General features: G+C 39.9%; 1 protein-coding gene across 1 annotated transcript; it reads left to right on the forward strand.

Moving 5' to 3' along the window:
* The first annotated feature begins 1064 nt into the window (after positions 1–1064).
* On the forward strand, positions 1065–20791 carry LOC149289079 (protein phosphatase PTC7 homolog). The gene is made up of 6 exons (XM_089491102.1): positions 1065–1266; positions 12502–12681; positions 17531–17729; positions 19399–19522; positions 20348–20477; positions 20733–20791. The coding sequence occupies exons 1-6, from the start codon at positions 1065–1067 to the stop codon at positions 20789–20791; spliced, it is 894 nt and encodes a 297-aa protein (XP_089347228.1).
* Positions 20792–22378: the final 1587 nt, after the last annotated feature.

Below are 22378 nucleotides of genomic sequence, written 5' to 3' on the forward strand. Positions count from 1 at the left end.
AGTAGGAATTATTTAATTTATATTTATCCAGAGATAAAACGCCCTCCTGAAGTTGTAGTGACTTCAGGGGACAAAACGTTCAAGGCCCTGAAATCATTTACTGGAAAAGTTATTTATTGTGTTATAATATTTATTTCAAGGATTAGTCGCACTCAGTTGTGGCTTCAGGCTTCCCATGTTGAATGATCAAGTATTATTTTAGCCCAATAACAAAAGTATAATTCCATAGCACATTACTTTTGGAAATTATGAATGCCCCCCCAGTTTGACTGTGATATCTTGTGTGCCCCCCCTATATATTGTTTCTAGAGTCGCCACTGAACAGTACAGAAATTTGACGGACTGACTTGTGGCAAGGGTGGCATTCTATTAAAATCCCTGAGCTCTTAATATGGGTGTCACTAACAAAAATGATGAATAATTTTCCACGACTGAAAAAACTTTTCTTCAGATTTCAATAGAGTAGGTAGCACAGCAGAATTAACTACTCCTGACTAGGGGTAAGTGGTAAAATGCATCATGCCTTTTAAGTTCTCCATAGAGGACCAATGGCTTTAACACGCCTTGTTACGGTCACCAGTGCCCTTGTGCCAGCATCATGTGTGCTTTAGCGCTTGAGCGTTAACAAAGGGTTAACAGCTCCCTAGTGACCATGTTTGACATAACAAACGCTGCATGCGTATCGGCTATTGTAGGGAATCCTTGTTGCGTATTGGTGACGCCTCACAAAGCACGTGACTTAGCGCAGCTGCCACCCTCCTCCGGCCTCACTGACAGTGTGTGGGTTAGTAGAGTTAAAGATGGCGCCGCACCAGGTTCGGTTGACTCGCGAGAGCCGGCAATAAGTGGGCAGAGAACGGAGAGTACGGAAAGGCAGGCATAGCGATCTTTTACCGGAGTTGCGGTAAGGGCAGAGTCAGTGAAACGAGAGACAAGAATCACTGAGAGCGAAAAGGGGTACAGCCTCCGGTGTCCTTGGAGAAGGCGGTGAGGAAGAGGAGGCACAAGGTGAAACGGAGGGTGACAAGGAGGAGAGGAAGAGGTGCGGGAAGCCGTCCGGTGCCATGTTGTCAGTACTTTCTTACGGCAGACTTGTAGCTAGAGCGGTGCTGGGTGGGCTCTCCCAGACCGATTCCCGGGACTACAGCTTGATAACTGCCAGCTGCGGCTTCGGGAAGGATGCGAGGAAGGGCATCCTGAAGAAAGGCATGTGCTACGGGGACGACGCGTGCTTCGTAGCCCGGCACCGGACAGCAGATGTGCTCGGTGAGTGGCAAGCTGCGTACTCGGGTATCAGTGTCAAGGTTAACAGGGATCTGTTATGTTTGCTACAAGAGCCTCGGAACGGGCAGCATGATTAACTGCACAACAACTCCCATCACCCTTATGTGATGGACACTGTAGCCTGGCAACAGCTTCAGGGCCACAGATTGTCCAACCGTGGTAGTAGTTTGCATGACCTCCCGCCCTTGTGTGCTGGGAACAGGTCACGGGCATGCAGTTTAGTTGTTTCTTCGGTGTCTCATCTGTAGCTGAAGTTCTAATGTCATGGATCATACCAAGATGATCTTCCCTTATGACCCGCAAGCCCTGCAATGTCCTGAAACAATGTATTGCTCTGATCTGTGCAGCCCCTGGCCTGTTCAGACTTTCTCACATAAAATTGTAATTGCACTCCGATGCTGATTTCCAGCAGGATTATGCCTGGTTTATGGCGCTGATCCTTTTAGGAACGCGTCTGAAGGACATCGGAGTTTCTATGAGCTCTGCATGGCATAGGTCGTCGGTGAACACATGAATTGTGCAGCTTGTTGCGTAACCCTGCAAGTTGTAATCTACACAATGGCAAATGACAGTGTGCACCGGCATTACCTTGTACCATCCTGTTCTGAGAATGACACTCCCATTCTACCTCTAATTCCACCTCTGTTTATTTAGCACAGAAGGGGGGGTCACTGTGCAGCTTTAAAGATGTTTAAAATGCAGCCCCATCCGAATGTTCTGTCTTTAGTCCATGATAGGACAATCATCTAAGAATTACAGCGTCCATGCGCTAAATGTGTATGAAGCTTTTACTTCCATTGCCGGTACTCCAGTAGAGTAGATACGGCACAAAAACACCTTTCAGAAGATTTTAGGTCCGACCTGTGATGACCAGAACTTTCGGCTCCTTTAAAGTTGCGTTTTGATGCTGGACCAAGGGTTCAATGTGTTAGGACCTGCTTTTTTGTCCTTAATGCCCTGACCTATACTTGGCAAGCTATTAGAAACTCTATCCCAGCCTTGCCTCTCTTTGTAAGCCAATCAATGTTGCTCTTTAGGAGGCAGGTATTCCAAACTTTTATTTTTGCCTTATTTCCTTTTTATTTATTTTTGTTAAATCGCTGACCTTAAGCTACTTTGTTTGCATGTATTGAACACCCTAACCTGTTTAGCTTTTGGCATTGATTGATTTCTTGAGCATTACGTCGCTGAAATGCTCGCCTAGGATTTGCATAATTTGCAAATTTGAATTTTGTAGCATAAACCTTGTCAAAATCGTTGGGTAGCTATGCTAAGTTCAAAGACTGATTAGTCTGACCACTACCCTTAGTATTTGTTATGACTGTGCCGCAAGTACAGAGAGCTGTGTAACCTGATGATGTGACTGCCACCTTGTATGTTGAAGGGCAGACACAGCTCCTGTGCACCAACTTGCCCAAGGTCATAATGGAACTTGGCACTTGTCTCCGAAACTAGGGAGCTGCTTCTAAAAGCTTCTGTACACCATGTCCTAACAAAAGTGCTGCATGGGAAACCTAGAGTAGAGGAAAGAGCACCTACTAGGTTTAACCGACTTTCAGAAACATTACTAACATCGTGATGGGTTTATTCATTTAATTGTGAGTTGTGTGGATAATTGATCTTCATTCTTTACGGAGGAGCAACCCCTTTTCTTTATCTTGGCAAGGAGGGCATTGATATTTTCTGAGGTTTAACTATGGGTATTGCTGAGGGCCGTTATATTATGCATAGTACTGTCACTCATACTTGGTGAATAAACCCCCAGTTATGTCTAAGTGTGATGTTACGCTGTTGATTCTGCAGTTGGACAATGATTTAGAACATGTTGATAATTTGTATAAGGACTAAAGTAAACCTCCCAGAGATAAGTATAAGTATAAAATCAGATACACCCTATGATGTATGTAACTTGTGACTGGCAAGTGAGCTAGTGAAAATTTCCAGCCCTGATCACTTCCCTCATTTACTCATAAAGTATATTCAGCAGCATTGTATGGTGGGCAGGTCACGCACGTATAATAGCAGCTCTGGCAAAAAAGTGCTAAATGTGGTGCGCTCTACTTAACTGAGGGCATGCTCCTGCCCATTGCTTCACTTTAATTGTTTTAGCAACCGGTTTTTAATACATAACCCTCATTGCCTGTATTTATAAATTACAGTAATGGAAAACAGCCAACAGGAATATTCCATTGGTAGCTTGCTGGTGGACATGAAATGTATTTTCGCTGAGTTTTTTTTTCCTGCCATGGTACATCATTAGAGCGTCACTGAATTATTTATTTCTATATATATCCAGGGGGCACACCAGGGCAATAAGGCCTTTATAGTTTTTACCCAATGAGAAAGGAATCGTGCCATCTTATCGGAACATTTTATTGGAACATCTTATTGCAATATTTGTATTTGTTTTAATGGTAAATCTCCTGTTAAATTTAGGGTAAGAACAGTTGCATCATCACCAGCTTGGATTTAGTCATAGACTATATAAAATTATGATGCATTCATTACATGCCTCCCAGCCAAGTAACCATTACTCCTAATATTTTACAGCTGGTGCCTATCTTCTATTGCATCGGAATATGGGGTTGGAGAACACTTGTAGTTGATATTCATTTTTTATTTTTTTTTACTGTTACGTGATCCACCTCATCCAACAATATGTACAGCATCTTCAGACCACAACTCCTGCACATTTAATCCGGTTATTCCAAAAGGCAAGTTACTCTAGACTGTAACTGTTGTCAAAGCAGAACCTCTTTTCCTACATATAGACTTCAGATCCTAAAGTGGAAGTTCTTGGCAGAGGTCTGTTATGTTCCTCAAAATTAAAGGAATGATCTGTAAAATGATATGACTGCCCCTAGCCAGGTCCTCATTAACTTTACACGTGTTCTTGGCATGTTCCTACAATGCAGAATAGTTAATATATGTATCCATGTTTATTAGCCAGTGATCCAAGTAAGTTTCTGAGGAAGGTGGGCGCTTATGGTGTAGCCGCTTGTTACAGATCATTCTATGTGCTTCTGCAAATGGATACTTGGAAACCCATCGAGTGAAATGCAAACCCTTACGCATTATTCAGGCTCCTCTAGGGCTGTTACGTTTGGCATAAAGGCTTAATCTCATTTAACAGATTCCCCGCTTTTACAAGGATGAGGGAAAACTTTGGGTAACAAGCTGTCACTGTAATAGAATAAGCTGCAAGGCTTCTCTTTTGAAATATCTAATCACTGAACATGGCAGCATACACTGTGTGAATAAAATGATATCTGAATTGCATAGCACTGAGCCAAGAACAAGATTGCATGGCCCATAATAAATGCAGATCGGATTTGTTTGTCCTTCCGCAAATTCTTAATGAGTCTCTTTTGTATGTTTGGTGTAAGTGCCGGGTCTTTTCTGGGTGTGTGAAAACAATAGCAGATAGAATGGAGATGAGTCACTGCACAGTATTTGTTCTGCGGATTCAGAATTTCCACAATTAAGCCCAAAAAATTTCAATGACTAATGCACGCAACGTATTCTTTCTCTCATACCGTAAAAGGGTTTGGCTGATCTTGTTTAGTGTTATACACATTCAAGTAATATTTTCTAGGAGGGCTGAAAATGGAGAATTTGGTAGCAAGTAATAAGAGCAACTTCTATAATGGTGAGTGCTAGATCGTATCAAGGCAGGATGTTGGATTATATAGTGCAAGTGCATCCAAAATGAGACTGCTAGTGGTAACTGACTAGGGGACAGTGTGGATACTTGTGGAACAATCCTCCTCGCCTGTGGTACTTATTAAAACCCCTTGACATCAAAGGACATTATATATATATATATATAAATACTGGTGTTAAAATGTAGTGGGCCCTCCCCTGCTGCCCGATCATTCCAAACTATATTCTCTGCTGTGCTCCTATGGCGCACCAGCATTGCAAGAGTAAAAATGTCTTCAGCAGTAATGACCTGGAAGTAAAAGATGTTTCCACATCAATTTTGGTCCCTTAGGCTCTGCAGCGGTTTAATCTGATGCAGAGCCAGTCAGGAGCGGGGTGATGTTAGATGTCTCTTGACCAATAGAAGGGGTCTGATCATTATGACGGGGGGGATCCAAGCTAAAAAGAAAAAAAAAATTACACACAAATAAAGAATCCAAACATTATTAATACATAAATATTGCAACCTGATTCATCATTAGTGACACTTTAGGTCACTGATTATTAAAATGTTATCATATTCTCTGCATATAAATAATACTGCATATTGTGAATTTTGGGCAGGTTGGGCCATGTTTTCTCAGTGAAAATTGAATGCGGCCCATGCGCGCATACAGTTCTGATGGAGTCGCCCACTGGAGAAAAATACTTGGCACTCGTGCTATAGTGAGAAGTATTGGTGGTGGGCTTGTCTCTTTAAACGGATCAGATCTTGCTTGGAACGCTGGATGCAGCACTTGTTACTTATGTTTTTCAGAAAGTTCAGAGCTCCTAACATGATGCTTAATTTACAAGAGATAATTGACCTGGAAAGAATGTAACTCATAACTTGGACATTGATGACAGAGAGGGCATGTGTTGAAAGTATTAAACCCAAAGTGTTATCGAACGTGTCTGTGATGTGAGGGGGCGCGCAGCGTTGGACGCGAGCGCTGGGGAGGTAGTCAAATTAATGCAAAATTCATCAGTGTAACTGTACATTATGCAGTACAAACTTTGCCCTTACAAGAGAAACTTGACAGTTTTTTTCCCTTGGTAATGCATGGTTAGGTAAATGGGGCTACATTTATAAGATCACTGCAACTAACCGAACAGTTCATGATTGAATAAACCCCATATTGAGCAGGCAAAAAGGACTGACCAAATCATCAAAATGCTCTTTATCCATATGTTAGGTTATTATTGTTAGTCTTTAAAGCAACCAGATGAAACATTTTAATTTATGAAATAATTAAATAAATCAAATGATATGTTGTATAAACATTCCCATCTTATCCGTAATAACAGAGTTCTTTGTTGTTTTTTTGTTCTTGCTTTGAGTTTATAGGAGTTTTTCTTTAGTCTTTTACAAATGACTGGTACAGAATTCAAGAGCGAGCAGGAGTCCACGCCCCCCCCCCATGCATTTGCAGGGGGGGACACCATGGAAATTTAAGGGTACCCCTGAGCTGTCGTATGCATTGGAGTGCCCCTTTAAACAAAAGCACAGGACAGGAAGGTGACCAATACCTTGAAAACGGCTAATAAATGTTAAGGTTTTTTTTCTCTCTAGAAATAACGTAAAGCTATCAAAACTTTAACAGCAGCATGAGCTGACTGTAACAATGTTGTTAAAAAGAATTGCCAGTATCGTAACGTGTTTAAGATATATACAACTCTTGTTCTCTCTCTCCCAAGGTGTGGAAAGGTGACACCCTGGAAACCGGCTTCTGTCCAGAATTGAGAAACATTGTATGAGGCTGTCAGATCTGGTTATGTTGAAGGTCACATTGGAGAGATGCAGTTTCTCTCTTTCCTGGTTTCCCTTTGTTCTATAACTACTGGTATTTTGTAGGTAGGACTTACAATGACTTTGTTTTCGGAGGCGAGGAAGAGGGAGCTACGTGTATCGACTGTCTAGGCTGTCATTGCCAACCACATATCCCATACATTGCTGCCACTCAAAGGCTTAAAGGAACAGTAAAACTGAAGCCCCAGCCTCCCTTTGCCCGGCCGTCTTCTTGGCCCGCTGGTTTTGGTTTAATAGTACATTAGCCTGCTGCCCAGCGTAGCCGGTGGTGCGGCGGGTTGGGAGACGGGCTGTAGCACCCGGGAAGCTAGATGGAATTCTCTGAAGGAAGCGTTGCTTGCTTTAGGATACCCGAGAAAATAAATCTGTGGCTTTAGATGGACAGTCTGCTGCCCCAAACAGCCTCACCCACTGCGACTGCAAAGCCTCTTATCACCTAAAGGTGTTGCTACCCCTGAGGTGCAGCATACCATAGTTTGCCCTCTTTGTGATTTGTAGCGGCCAGTTACTGGCAGGTAAATGGAGCACTTTCTGCGCATGCATGCAAAAGGACTCATACGCTCCCTGGAAATCTCACCAAAGCTAGTGATGGTGGAACGGCATGTGCATTGCTGAGCAGGAGATGGATAAATCCTGCAATGTTACGGCTGATTTAGAGGAGATGGAAGAGCGCATATTATATATATATATATATATATATATATATATATATATATATATAATTTTATTTTTTTTTATAGTAAAGAGCACAAAGCGTGCAGCCTCTGTTTGTTGCTTCCCTGTGACTGCCTGCTTAGCACTACAAAGTTTTCCGTTCCGTTGTAGATTCCGTTCCGTTTCCTATGGAAAGCTTGTGTTAGAAACTGTTCTAAATTGCATGGTTTATATGACAGTAATAGGTTTCCAAAATTCCGTTGATTAGGGAAAGAGAATTGCTTTCGATGTTATTGCAGGCAGCACCACAGATATTACGTGCGTCAAATATTCAGCGCGAGCGTGAGAGACACCGAATGCCTTTGTTTCTGTTTTGCATAATTCAAGGGAATAGTTGGTACTATTAGAATTATTAGAGCTTTATTTCCTTCCTTACTAATTGGATCATATTTGTTTTCCTTAATCCTCCTAAAATATTTGGGCATTTTTTCCGTCGGTGTGTGACTAGCACGGCTCTGAATATCCTAATAGGAAACGGTGATTCACGGGTTCTGGTTGCTGCTATGCTGGAGTCTGTATAGATCCCATGATGTTGCTATTTGCACACCTGTTCATATACCTGGCACTGAATGATTTGTTTCTGCAGAGTAATATACCTCTAACACACATTTGCACAGTATATCTTAACTAAGGGCCCATGGAATGGACTTGAAAGAAGCACTTCATTTCTGCATTTTTGTTGATAAAAGTGCATTAACTCTCTTAAAACTGTCAAAAGGCATCATATTTGCAGGGTCCATCCTGTAATGTGTCGCTGAGTGTTTTAAAATTGAACTTATAGATGGTCGTGTCCACTTTGATGTATACAATGTAACTATATGCAGTTGGGCTGTTGTAGTAAATAGTGTAAGGTTAATGTGGATTAAATGATTTCATATAGAAAGGCATTGTGTACATATATATCATAGTGACGGCGGTTTTCATCTGTAGAAGTAAGTCATTGCATTAACCCGTTCTTGCAATGGGTCTCTGCTCATCCGCGGTGAGGACTCCAAGTACGTGTAGTCACCTGACAAGAGAATATTTTTTTTGGCTATGTTTTTGAGATGTTATTCCAACTGGACTTTACACTGGGCATGGTTCACACCTTCCACAGTCTCAGCAGTTTGACACCGTTACTGAAACATTACCCCGAGATGACGGAATTTGATCTCCATGTCCTTCAGGTGCCTATGTACTGGCAGTCTGCACTTTTTAAGTAATCTTTAACTTGACTCTTGGCAGAGAAGTATTCTGTTTTACTCGCTCTTCTGAAGGTCACCAGTAGGTTATTTTATGTTGATTAATGTGCACCTCCCTATTATAAATTTATTTTACGCTTTTGCGGTACTTCATTAAAATCTGTGTTTTAAGCAGCTTCTCAGTTAGGTTAGCTTAATTAAGCACTATAGATCTTCACGTTGATATAAATTGAATAACAATGCCCCCCCCCTTTTGAACTTTTAAAGGTGAATCAGTGAGAAGTGCCATCTGGGTTAAGTTTGCTTGAAGAACGCACTGTGCCATGCTGGGAAACACACCCATCAATCACAGGGTAACATTGTTTACTTGTGACTGACTTCGTGTGTTACTGTATCACAACATCTCGAGGCCTAAACATGTCATGTGTATTTTATATTTGAATTTGTTCCTCATTGAGTCTCTAAGCCCTCCGGGTAGGGAGTTAGCGGTTTGACTTGTAAGCGTTTTGGGAGAATTCAGACATTGAAATATTTTTTACACGCCCAGCCACGAGCTGTGGAAATACCCTCGTGTATAGTTTGTCAGCCTTGCTCTCCTTAAGACGCCCGAATACTGTTGCTTTGGTAAGTAATCATTGTTGTGGTTTTTTTTTTTTACCACTTACAACAAGGCACAGCCTATCTGCATCGTTACCAGCCATGAGCTACAAACTTGACATGGTCACTTAACTGCTTGATATTTGCCACCGTGCCATTGTCTCTAATATCTACCAACGTGGATTTATTTATTTATTTTGGTTGATCGTTTCATGTACAGATGGTTTCCTTGTCTCCTTGCATACTTTTATATGCAAGTTCCTGCGGGAACAGGGCCCTCCATTCCTTTTGTATCTGTATGTCAATTGCTTGTCATCTTGTACTTGTCGTTATCTGTAAAATTTTTACCTTGTACAGCGCTGCGGAATCTGTTGGCGCTTTATAAATAAAGTATATTAATAATATATTGTAATGCACCTGGGGCAGAAGGGCGGTCGCAACAACTGCGGCTACATAAATACATCCAGGGTGTCCACAATTTTGGATAATAACAATAAGTGTCAATGAGGCCCCAAAAACCATACCTGCGTGTGAAATATCGTAATGTGGCCTCTTAAGCTATGGCCTGAATCTGTGGATTTACAAACTCCTAAAATATCTGATTAGTTACACTGTTGTGCTGAGTGCCTCAACCAGAAATGCCTAAAAGCGCTAAAATGTCTTTCTGATACTTTTACCAATTTTTGGCCCCTGGCACATTGAAAAAGGAATGTTTTTCCCCTTTTATTTATTTCATGCATTGCCAGTTCTTTTATACCTTTTTGGAAGTTTTTTTATATTATATTTCCTGTGGTTTGTAGTTCATCTTGCACTGAGTATGAAGGTTTGCATTATAAATTCCCAGTAAGCGTGGCACTTTCGTACACGTTGGTAGGCCGTATAGGAGTTGTTTGCAGACGGTTGTGGTACCGTGCTCCGTTCTGAGTCGGCTGGCGTGATTCAGACTCTTACAATGAAACTAAACATAGGTTGCTTACATAACGTTATTGCATGCAGAGTAATTACATGCTTTATATAGCTGTGGCTGCGGTACAGAACAATTAGGTGTGCAGCACATGAAGCCTATGCCAGGATTAAGTGACTATATATATATATATATATATATATATATATATATATATATATATATATATATAGCCCAGCCACTTTTTGTACTATGCTACTTATATATTAAGTAAATTACTGTAAACCACACATTGAACCAAAAGTCGATTTCTGAGCCATGGCACACACCTTCCTATTGAATGATCGTACAACCTTTCAAGGAGGGCTGGTCTTGGAAGCGGTACCAAGACATCTGATTTTGACAGTCGTCTGCATACGTTTAGGGGCACAGGTATAGCTCTGTAAGGGGTACAGGGAGATACACCTGGTGTAATCTTGCTGGAAATTGGAACTCTTTCCCCCAGTGCCTTGTACTCTGCCTTTGTATGGTTGGGGTGAAGAGGAGATTCAGGCAGGAAATTGGGTAGATAATGCTACCCTGCCATCCTAACGTATAGATCTGTGCATCCATCAGGGTAGCAGTTGAACAGTATATCTCTAAAATAATTACAATGCCACATAAAAAGCATACCACACCGGTTGTTTCAGATAATGACCATAGCGATAAGAGCTGTGACAGTAGCCGTTCCCCTTTCAATAGAGAAACTGTTGTGTTCTTGGTCACATAGGCCGCGGGCTGTGTTTACGTTTTGATAGAGCAGTTGAGACGCTGCATGCATTTTATTGTTCCTAACAGGTGGTGAAGCGTTGGCCTCTATTGAGTTCAGTCGGATTCATCTCTCTAGGCAGTGTGCAGTCTGGCAGCAGGTTGCTATCAGATTACCGAGTTCACAACCCGGTCAATGTGAAATCCCCTTCTCTTTCTGAAAAGTCTTTCTTGAAGGACCTTACGGATCAGTGTCCGAGAGGGGTTACGAGGAATTGTCATATTTCAGATTGCTGCAGTCCTACTTTTTGTATTCTTCTTGACCCATGACAGGTTTTAAACTAGTACCTTTCCTAATAATCAAGTGAATAGCTTTACAGCGGCCCGACCTCTTCTGCATTCTCCCTTGATGTGCCCATCTTCTGGACAGACCAGTGTCCCCATAAGGTGTAGGGAACATTGCATTTTCTCCATCTTCCCGGGTTCATGCCTGATCTTTTAAATATCAGATAAGTACAGCCACAGAAGAGGCTTAAAAAGTCAGCATGTTCAAAAATAAATAACTGAAAATCCCAGCGTGTAAACCTGTTCCTGGAATAATGTTTGTTTGCTAGGTACATTTTTAATTTTTGAGTCAGATGTTTGCAGCGGCTTCCAGGACAGAAGCAATAGCTGGTTTGCAGTGTTTTCTCTGTAGTTCAGTCTTATTGTCGGTGCCGCTGATTACTTATTACCTGTGATGTTTAATTAGGAATATTTGGGTCTATCAAGTGCCTCTAGCCTCACAAACTGCATGATCCACAGTAAGAGATCTTTGTTCCAATTGCAATGAGTAGAGGACCCGTGTTTGGCGATGAGGCTCTCCGTGCTGCAGCAGTCTGCTGCGAAAAGGATTAACTGCCGCCTTTCGGTTGTAAGCAGACGGGGCCGGTTTAGGCAGGAAGGACCTTGTTACAAGTAAACCGTCATTTCTCAAAATAAGACTTAATAAAACACCTCGTTTCTATAAGAGACCTAAAGCAGAGAGAGGGAAAGCCTTTATTTCTGATACTTTGTGTCTGCCGTTTTCAGGAGAAGTCATGTTAGTAGATATCACAAGCAGTTTGAAAACCGTATTTACAGAAAGCGACGTTAGCTGTAAATAGAAGCTGGTAGGGAAGGAAGAAGCATCTGTGGAGCCGATTCAAGATTTTTTCCTGTTCCTAGAAGATGTTTACTATTCCTTTAAGGCACTTTCAGCAGCCAAGCCTGTGGCTTCCCTTTAGAAAGGCATGTTAAACATTGGATGATGTTTTGTCCATTTAAATGACCATTCCCATTCTTTTTGATCGACGTTTTCAGGTTCTTGTTTTGTCATGAGCCAATATTTGTCACTCTTCTAGTCGGGCTCGTAATACCATATTTTCTAATTTTGCCTTTTTAGGTAGTGCATTTAGAGACCCTCTATCATATATGACGGACCCAATGGTAAACTAGTTATATAATTATTGTAACAATGCAGATGCTCTAGGATTTTGGTGTCTATGTTAATCTTGATGTTTCAGCCAATGTCTTGACCCTCGTTTGCGATTCTGTTCATTCAGGTGTGGCCGATGGTGTTGGAGGATGGAGAGACTATGGCGTTGACCCTTCTCAATTCTCAGAGACTCTTATGCGGACTTGTGAACGTTTGGTGAAAGAAGGACGGTTTGTGCCAACCAACCCTGTTGGAATACTTACGACTAGTTATTGTGAGCTGCTCCAGAACAAAGTACCTTTATTAGGTGAGTGCAATGCTCCATTACTCTCATTAAATATGGATTCTTACCCAAAGTGCATACGCAGGGGTAAACAACTGGTAGTAAGGATATATATAATATATACGTAACTGGTCGGTTCTAACCTTGGATTTATTGGATGCAATGTGGTCATTGACCACTGATCTTAAGTGACAGATATTTCCTTTGAAAAAATCCCAAAAGCACTGTTTATTAGCGATAACTAATTTGACTGCCTTGTGCATCTTCCTATATAGTATTGTATATGCGAGTCATCCGGGCAACAGGCTGATCTCATACAGTAGAGTTGTGCATCAGGACAGGTAAAGATGTATCATATGTCTATAATATTACTATTTTTAACCCCTTAAGGACCGGGCTCATTTTTCGTTTTGTACCCTGTGGGACCGAGGCTGTTTTGACACTTTTGTGGTGCTTGTGTTCAGCTGTAATTTTCTCCTCACCCATTTAGTGTACCCACATAAGTTATATATTGTTTTTTTCAGGACAAGATGGGCTTTCTTCAGATACCATTATTTTGATCGTATCATCTTATTTACTATAAAAAAATAAAAAAAACATGGTGAAAAATTGAAAAAAACCCCACATTTTATGACTTTTATTTGAAAAATCTTTTACTCACCTAAAAAAGCAAGTAAAAAAACTAGCTAAATAGATTCTACTACTTGTCCTGAGTTTAGAAATACCCAATGTTTTTTTGCTGTTTTTTGTAAGTTATAGGGCAATAAGTACAAGCAGCGTTTTATGATTTCCAAATCTTTTTTAACAAATCTGGTCAGTCTGCCTCCATCTCCTCTTTGGAACATCTTTGAAGCCGGTTAACTCAATTTAACCCATTCAAACCATATATTTTTGAAAACTAGACACCCCAGGGTATTCCAAATGCTGTTATTTTAACCCTTTCCATGCACCAATTATACAACTACACTTTGTCAAACTTTGTAATAGTAATTTTTTTTTATTTTTTTTCACACAAATTGTAGTTTAGTTATAGATATACAGGTCCTGGTATATGCCACTGTCAAACAACACCCCAATGTGTGTTCAGGAACATCTCCTGAGTGCAGTGATATCCGACATGCATGGGTTTGTCGGGTTGTTTCAGATTTAAAATGCCACATTTGGGAAGTGCGCTTTTTTTCTCCATTTTGGTCAGTCTGTACCTATGCCCTATCTTTGAGCTAGGCCACTCCAATTTACCCCATCAGCCATTTTTTTTATATATTAGACACCCCTTGGGTATTTGAAGTGCTTTTATTTTAACTCTTTGTTGAGATTTTTGAGAAATTTTAGCACTTGCTCAAAATAATAAATTTTATTTTATTTTTTTAATACTTTTTTTATATTTTTTTTTACACATTTTGCTGGTACTGGATGGTTCATCTAGTGACATCACTGCATAATAATTTTTAAATGTTAGCACATTTTATTTTAATTTTTTTTTCCATTTTTTATTTATTTTTATTTTTTTTGAATATTTTACTAATCACATAGTGATTAGAAAGCTGGGCTCCATTGACTTGCATGGTTGAATGCAGTACCTGTATTCAACCAGCAAGTGGAGCCAGTTCTCTAGAGGGTCTGGAGACCCTCTAGCGAACTTTTTCGTCTTTATTGTTTTATTTCCTGGGCCGCCGCCATCTTGCTTGATGGCGAAGATCACCGGCAGCGGCGGCTGTGACCGCTCTCCAGAGCGGTCACAGCCCACCCAGAGGTAAGTGTTTGGTGTCGCTGGATGCCTCCTGATCGAGGCATTCCAGCGACACCATTTAAGTTTAGGAGGCGATCGTTGATCGCCTCCTAAACGCTTTTAAAACGGGCGTCCGCCGCCATACAATGTATGGCGGCTGTTGACGCCTCGGGGAGGGGCCAGACATGGCCCCCGATGCCGATCTCGGCCTTGCTGAATGCCTCGACATCGAGGCATTACAGTAACGCCGTTTAAGCGAAGAAAGTGATCGTTGATCACTTTCTAAGCTTATTTTACTTTTTGACGGTTCAGGACCGTCAAAGGTCATTTAGTGACCTTCATGTCATGACGGTCCTGAACCGGCAAAGGTCGCGAAGGGGTTAATGATCAATGCTGTTGTCGCGAGAAATGCACACGTTGCTCATGCTAACTGATGCTGAACAGGTTAACGGTCTTATATTTCAAAGCAAGAATATGCGTCACTAATGTGAAAATGATGCTTTATAGTGAGTAAAACTATAAGTTGTGAACATGCCACCCACTCATTGGGGTGAAAAAAAAACTCCAGGTTAAGTACTTGCTTCCATCTCATTATTATGGTTTTTTATTGCTAATTATAGTGAGCTTTTCCGTTTAAACAGCTAACAAAAGTTATGGCGGGTAAAGGTGATGGAAAACCCTTCCACTTAAAATGAAGGGGGTAACAGTAGCATTATTAAAGCCTTATCTACATCCACCAGACAAGCCTGAAAGCTTGTTTTGCCCTCAGAAATATTTTGGTTCTGGGCAGACGTATGCAAATAACATTAACATCACCTATATATCTACTGTATACATGGATCCCTTGAGAGGCGATGTCCGCTGTGCTACAGCCTTTCAACAAAGCCGGGAACACAGCCTCGCTGCGAAGTGGGAATGTGAACATGTTCTTTAAATATGCCATTTTTTCCATGTAGTATTTTCTTGTAAAGCATTATACTTTTGATAACTGTATGTTGTACCTTTCAGCACCTTGTGTATCCTTTCTGCTGTTAATAACGATGTTTAATCAAATAGGCTGGGGTATCATATCTTCCAATCAGGAACATAAAGTTCTGTCTCTTTCTGTACAACGCAGGCGGTTTGTCACCTCCACCTGGAACCTGACTTAATCTAAGTGTCAGAACCGTCGGCATTTTCCACTATATCTTCTATTTAATATTCAGTGTCTAATTATTCACTCCTATCACTCTCAACGTATTAAAATAACGTAGTGTATAGTATGGGTAATCTAAAATGTTTGTCATCGTTTTGTTGCTCATTCGTAATGAGTTCCTGCAATCTAAACTATACCAGCAAGCGATATGTACTGAAATCCATCTCTATAGCGCGGACCTTGTGATAGAGCAGATGTTATTCTTAATGTGAATGTAAAGGTCAGTCCGGATCGGGATGTTCTTCCGACGCATGGGAGACCATTTTATTGCTGGCCAAGTATAGCCCATAGTATTAATAACACGGGACACAAAATGCCAAGGTTTTTAATACAACACGAAGCCTGTTCCAGCCACAGCGTCTGTAACTCTGTAAAGAATTTAACACCCTAATCATTAGAGGTTGCTGATTTTATTTATTCTATATAATATTCCCCCTGATTATTATCAGCCGGGTTTGCCTCAGTGTTCATGTCTTATTAGAAGTATGGTGGGTCTGCGATGTTATGGGGTGGCTAAGGGTTAACAGTTAACATAAAGGAGCATCCAAAGAAAAACTTGCATGTGCGTTTCATCAATGAACACACGCGTATATATTATAATATGGAGCTGCATACAACGGTAACCGTTCTGCCGTGCATCCTCTTCATAGCGGCGGGTTTCAAGACCAGTATCTTGATCAGTTGATAGGCTGGGTTGGCTACTTGATCCGGGAGTCATCAATGTAATTAATTTCCATTTTACTTTTGCAAGACAATATATGTATACCGACAGTATGTTATTTGGTCTTCAAGCAAAAGGAATTCTTTCCAGGGAAACAGCCTAGAAGCACGTGATATTTCAATACACATAAGCCGTTCTTATTTTAGCTTATGCCAGCCCTGTAATTGAACTTTTCAGTCTGTTCTAGAAATCTGTACGGCCTAATATGTGGTTGTCTTAAACGGCTTCTTTTAACATAGATATATTTAATATATATATATAACGAAGCAAGGAATCAGTGCACACCCAGCAAATACTACATCAATATAGGGGATGCCATAACACTGTATGGCATATACTGCTTAGCCTGGCAAAAAGTACCCCAAGTTTGGCGAGTCCCATATAATTTTTCACGGCTGTATTGGTTACAATGAGCTGAATCAGTGGAACTGTGCTGCGTTTTAACCCAATGAGACCCAATTAAAAGCCATCTCAGGACACCATTAATGGTCACCTGTATGGTAGGTGCTTAACCCCAAAGTCTGGTCAGAACCTGCAAATATATACAATATATACTGTGTATGTATATATAATTGTATACTTTTTAGCACGTGCTTTTTGTAAGTACATTATGTATGTGTTTGGGTGTATAAGCTATTGAGGCAGGGAACATTAGTTCACAATACAGAAATGGTTATAGTGTATTCCTATAATTTATTATGCTATAATAAGATACTATGTTACAATGTTATGATTTTAACCCCTTAATGACTAAGCCCGTACATGTACAGGCTCAAAATGCATTGTTTTCAGTGGGTTTAGGGACCGCCCATTGTCCTTAAGGTGTTAAATGTCTGGTCTACATGATATCAGCAGATATTTGTCATTCCCTTTGTACGCTTACCCTCTAAAAGTATTTTAGCGGATTCTAAACTATACGTAACCTGATTAGTGGGCCAATGTGACACATTAATTGGTGAGACTACAAGGCTTATACCCACTTATAGGGCCCAGTGAGGTCATAGAAGCTGACATTTTTATTATTGACTTTTATTTATATAGCGCCCACAATTTTTACGCAGCACATCTTACAATACATGTATTCAAGGGGTATGACAAGACTTGTTGGATCTTAATGGCTATAAATGTTTGTGAAACGTGAAGCTGATCAAAAAATTTATGTATTGTACCCAAAATAGATAAGCTAATGGATTTGATCATTAACAACCGTATCTTTTTTTGTTTTAAGGAAGCAGCACAGCTTGTCTAGTGGTTTTGGACAGAACAAGTCATCGTTTACACACCGCAAATTTAGGTGATTCTGGATTTCTAGTGGTCCGAGCCGGCGAAGTGGTCCACCGGTCTGATGAGCAGCAGCACTACTTCAACACTCCGTTCCAGCTCTCTATAGCCCCTCCGGAGGCTGAAGGTGTTGTGCTCAGTGACAGGTGTGTAGGCCTCTTGTAGCATGGAGCTACCTATACATGTCTATATGTAGTCAGTGGTACAGTCTTGTGTGCTAGTGAATGGGCTATTAAAAAGAAAGGTACCAATTAGCGCAGGGGTGTCTCATGGTGAGTTTTGAAATAAACCTATATACAAACCTATAGCGTGGGAATGACAAGATTTTGTCCAGGTTTTTTGATATCGAACCCAGCCACGTAATTGGCGGCTGCATCACAAGACCATCCCTACCAGCCCTGCGGTTGCTGCCACCGGCTTATCGTCTGGAAGCGCTAGACACGTTTCTTGAGGGTGTAAGAAAGCCTGGGCCATGCCTCTGAATTGGTTGCTAAAATGCTGCTTAGTGTGGAGTAGGGCCAGAACAGTGCAGCTCTTCATTTCTTAAAGCTTAAAAAGGGGATACTAATTACGGGAACATACACGCCAAGACATACACACATACTATTTCCATAAACTGTCATCATATGAAACAAAATACACGTGTAAGCTAAAACATGTTTACTGAAAATGTTTCTAAGTAGAATACAGATTACATTAGTTAATTTTATTCCCATAACCCACTGTATCATCTGAAAAGGTAAAGTTATTTTAATGATGCATTTTTCATGCCTCTCTACAGCAGTCCTTTAAATGATGCTCTGTGATTGAGCTCAGTGTTTGCATCCGATGTTTCTTATTCCGGTAGAGGAAAGCATTCTGGAGAGCAGGGCTGTGTGGGACATGTGATCAAAGTGATCTCATGTTGCTCTCTCATCAGTGTGAAAAAATGTCGTACAGCACACTGTGTCCTAGCAAAGAAAAGCAGCCGGCACTTGGCAGCAAGCCCCCGGTGGGAGTGTTCGGAAACCGGCCTGCTCATAGGATTGCGTGCGGCTTTTCTTTTTTTCCAATGCTGTTGAAGCAGATTCTGGCACGAGAGGCACATTTAGCACCAGCCTGAACATTGGACCTGAACCTTGATCCAGGAGCTACACACAGGATTCCAGCTTGGTGCTTCACTCACTGCTCCGTGTAGCTGCGCATGTAAAATAGATACCGAGAGGGACTAATGTTCCATGCAGCCTCCGCAACAAGGAATGCATATTAAAGTACTTTGAGTGACCTTAATATGCATTTATCAAACCTGTAGGAAAACTAAAGACAAATAAAGCACTTCCCATAAGGAGAAGCTGCAATGCCCCTTCTCTGGTCATCTCAGCAGCCAATCGGTGATGAGAAAGCGTTCCCATTGAAATCAGAGTGCTTTCTGCGCATGCAGAAGGGGGATTTTGTAAGATCCACCCCAGAACCCTTGTTGTAATAGCGCTGGAGTTGCCTGGCAGTGAGTATACCAGCAGCAGGTCAAACGCATTTTCTGCAAGACAACGTGCTAAGAGGCAGGGGAAGTGACAAATACACGTGGGGGTACTCTGCAGAATCTCCCCAAGCATTTGTACGAATATTTAAAGGGATCACTCGGCTCTCCTATGCATTGGAGTGCGTATGACTGCTGGAGCGCCTCTTTAACTCCTTTTAATGTAACGTATGATTGCAGTAAGACATCTACTGTGTGTGTGTGTGTGTGTGTGTGTGTGTGTGTGTGTGTGTATAGCACTGATTACCGACTTTCAATTCTACTAACATAACTCATTTATGGTTTTGTTTTTTTTGCAGCCCTGATGCTGCTGACAGTAGCTCATTTGATGTTCAACTAGGAGATATTATATTGACAGCAACTGATGGACTTTTTGACAATATGCCTGACTATATGATTCTACAGGAGCTCAAGAAGTTAAAGGTAGAAAGCTTATTATTAATATTGGTAATTTTATATATCTATGTGGATGTGTACAATAAATGTTTATAATGCATCTATAGATATAGATTTGAATCTGATTATTTCTCAGATGACGTTATAAAATACGGATTTGCTTTATTTTCAAGGAGCCAACCAGGCCAGAATCACCTTAATTAATGCCGTGGTTGTAGTTTTCCTCACACAAAGCTCCATGTTCAGTACTTGGTTTTATCAAATCAACCTCTTCCTACCAAATTGATTTCTGATGGCATTTAGTGTTCAGAGGAATAAATCCATATTTTTAACAAATTTATATTAGAACTGTTTGAATTTTCAACATTGGGTACACAATACTACTTTTAACGATAAAGTAAATCTTTATCCCTTTGTCTTCCGTACATATGAACTTTCATCACCTGTTACTCCATACTGCATTTTGATTAAAGTCACTGGTATGAACACTTCTTTTCCCATTTCTCCATTCTGTACAGGTCTTGTGTATATTCCCGAACACAATGTGATGTAGATACGTTTGCATATATATTTAGTGCAGTATTAGAACACACATTCATTTTGTCCATATTGTTAGAAAGAACATTTCAATGTGAAATTAGTTTATTCCTCTGCCCTTTTGTTTCTTCTTTCCAGATTTTGATTTAGCCCTAATGAATTGGTCAGTAACAGAAAATCATGTTGCATGATAACTGAACCATATTGTTTGGCTGTTACCAAGTCTATACCTAACATAATAAATCAGATGTAAAGAAGTACTGGTGGCGAGTTCCCTTGGGTAAAGGCATTTCTTTTATTCTTTTTGCGCTTTAGAATACCAATTATGAGAGTATACAGCAGACGGCACGTAGCATTGCAGAGCAAGCCCATGACCTGGCCTACGATCCAAATTACATGTCGCCTTTTGCACAGTTTGCATGTGACTATGGACTGAATGTTAGAGGTAAGTACATGCATTTTTGTTCTTAGTTATTTATCCTTTTTACTGAGCAGCGGCAAAATAATCACTTTGTCATAAAGTTATGATGTGTGTGTGTATATAATACAAATATGGAGAGAGAGAAAATGCATGCCAAGTATTATGCAATCTAAAACATTATATTGTATTTTTTTAAAAAGCGTAAAATTTATTTCTGCACGTCAGTCGGTACAGATATCCTTGTGTTTTATATACGTTTTCCTTACTTTTTTTTTTCAGGAGGAAAACCAGATGATATCACTGTTCTTCTTTCTATAGTAGCAGAATATACAGACTGACCTTCCTGGAGCATCTGATTTTTTTTTTGTCTTCTATAGAACTCTTAAATTTATGTTGCACTGTTTCCTGCTGGCAGGATTACCATTTCTTTTCAATTGATTTCATTGGCCAGTTATGAAAGACCTTAAAAAAGGCTATATCTGTGTTTAATACAACCAAGGTCAATGTAGGAACTGCAATCATGGAAGCATCGAATGGGACCTTTTTAAAGGAACCAGCTTAAAAATGTACCCTGATTGAAGGAAAAATAATAATAAACAAAAAAAAATAGGAGCATACCATATGAAACCCATATAACATTAATGTGTTTGATTAATTTTTTGTCTTATTTTATTATGTATATATTAATGTACATAATATGTCAGTTATTTTTATTATAGTATTTTCCCCATTTTACCAAAAAGAAGCACACTTGGAGACCTCAATTACTAAGATTAACATTTTTTCTTAAATCTGTGGTATTTAACCAGGTTCATCTTTTGGGGACTAGTAAATATTTTTTTTTTATTTTTTTTGTGTGTAAAAATATGAATTTTTTTTTTTTTTTTTTTTTATTATTATTGAGCTTAACTATAAGCTTTTGTGTGAAACCCAACTGCTGTAAAAATACGAATGAGATGGTTAGTACCTTCTGTTAACTTCTGTTAACAATATTAATGGTATGTTTGTTATTTTAATGGATACTTAAAGCCATGATTATATATATATATATATATATATATATATATATATATATATATTATAATTTTTTTACTTTTTTTTTTTTGCATAATTTTAGGTAACATGATAAAATGTACCGTACATTGTTAGCCATTTATAACTTTGGGATTATAATACTCTTCCCTATATGTAAAATCTAAAGGATTGTATTGTGTAATGTTACCCCACATTTTTTTTTTTCTTCATTTGTGTGAAATAGTACTGTATATTTGCATAACTGTATGTTAAGCTTTTATTTAAGACTTTTAACATGTACCATGTACATGTCCTAATGACAGCGCATCATGCTTGTAACAGGCATTTCATTCTAAATGGTATCGAGCTATTCATTTGGAAGAAGTTATCATAGGTGTAATTCCAAAACTGGTATCGTACGTACCTGAGGTCTCTTTGAATGACTTCTTCAATTGCCTTAACTGCCCATAACTTGGCAGAGCAGCTCTACCGGATTGTGAGTTTATAAAGATCGCTGTGTATTTAAATAAGTACAGCAAGTGGGAATTTTTCTACAATCTTTGATTATTTTCTCAACTGACATTGTAAAATAGGGATTTGCTTTATTTTCAAGGAGCCAACCAGGCCAGCATCACCTTAATTAATGCCGTGGTTTTGGTTTTCCTCACACAAAGCTCCATGTTCAATACTTGGTTTAATCAAATCAACCTCTTCCTACCCAATTGATTTCTGATGGCATTTAGTGTTCAGAGGAATAAATCGATTATTTTTAACAAATTGATGTTAGAACCGTATGAGTTTTCAACAGATAAAAAGATAAAGTGAATGTGAACCTGCAACATTAAATTATCTTTATAGAAATGAGAGGGGAGACTAAATGAACAGCAGAGGACCATCTTTGTAGCACCCAA

This window comes from Sceloporus occidentalis, unplaced genomic scaffold, assembly GCF_023333645.1.
Source record: "Sceloporus occidentalis isolate IW3139 unplaced genomic scaffold, rSceOcc1.0.p SCAF_48, whole genome shotgun sequence".
Lineage (NCBI taxonomy): Eukaryota > Metazoa > Chordata > Lepidosauria > Squamata > Phrynosomatidae > Sceloporus > Sceloporus occidentalis.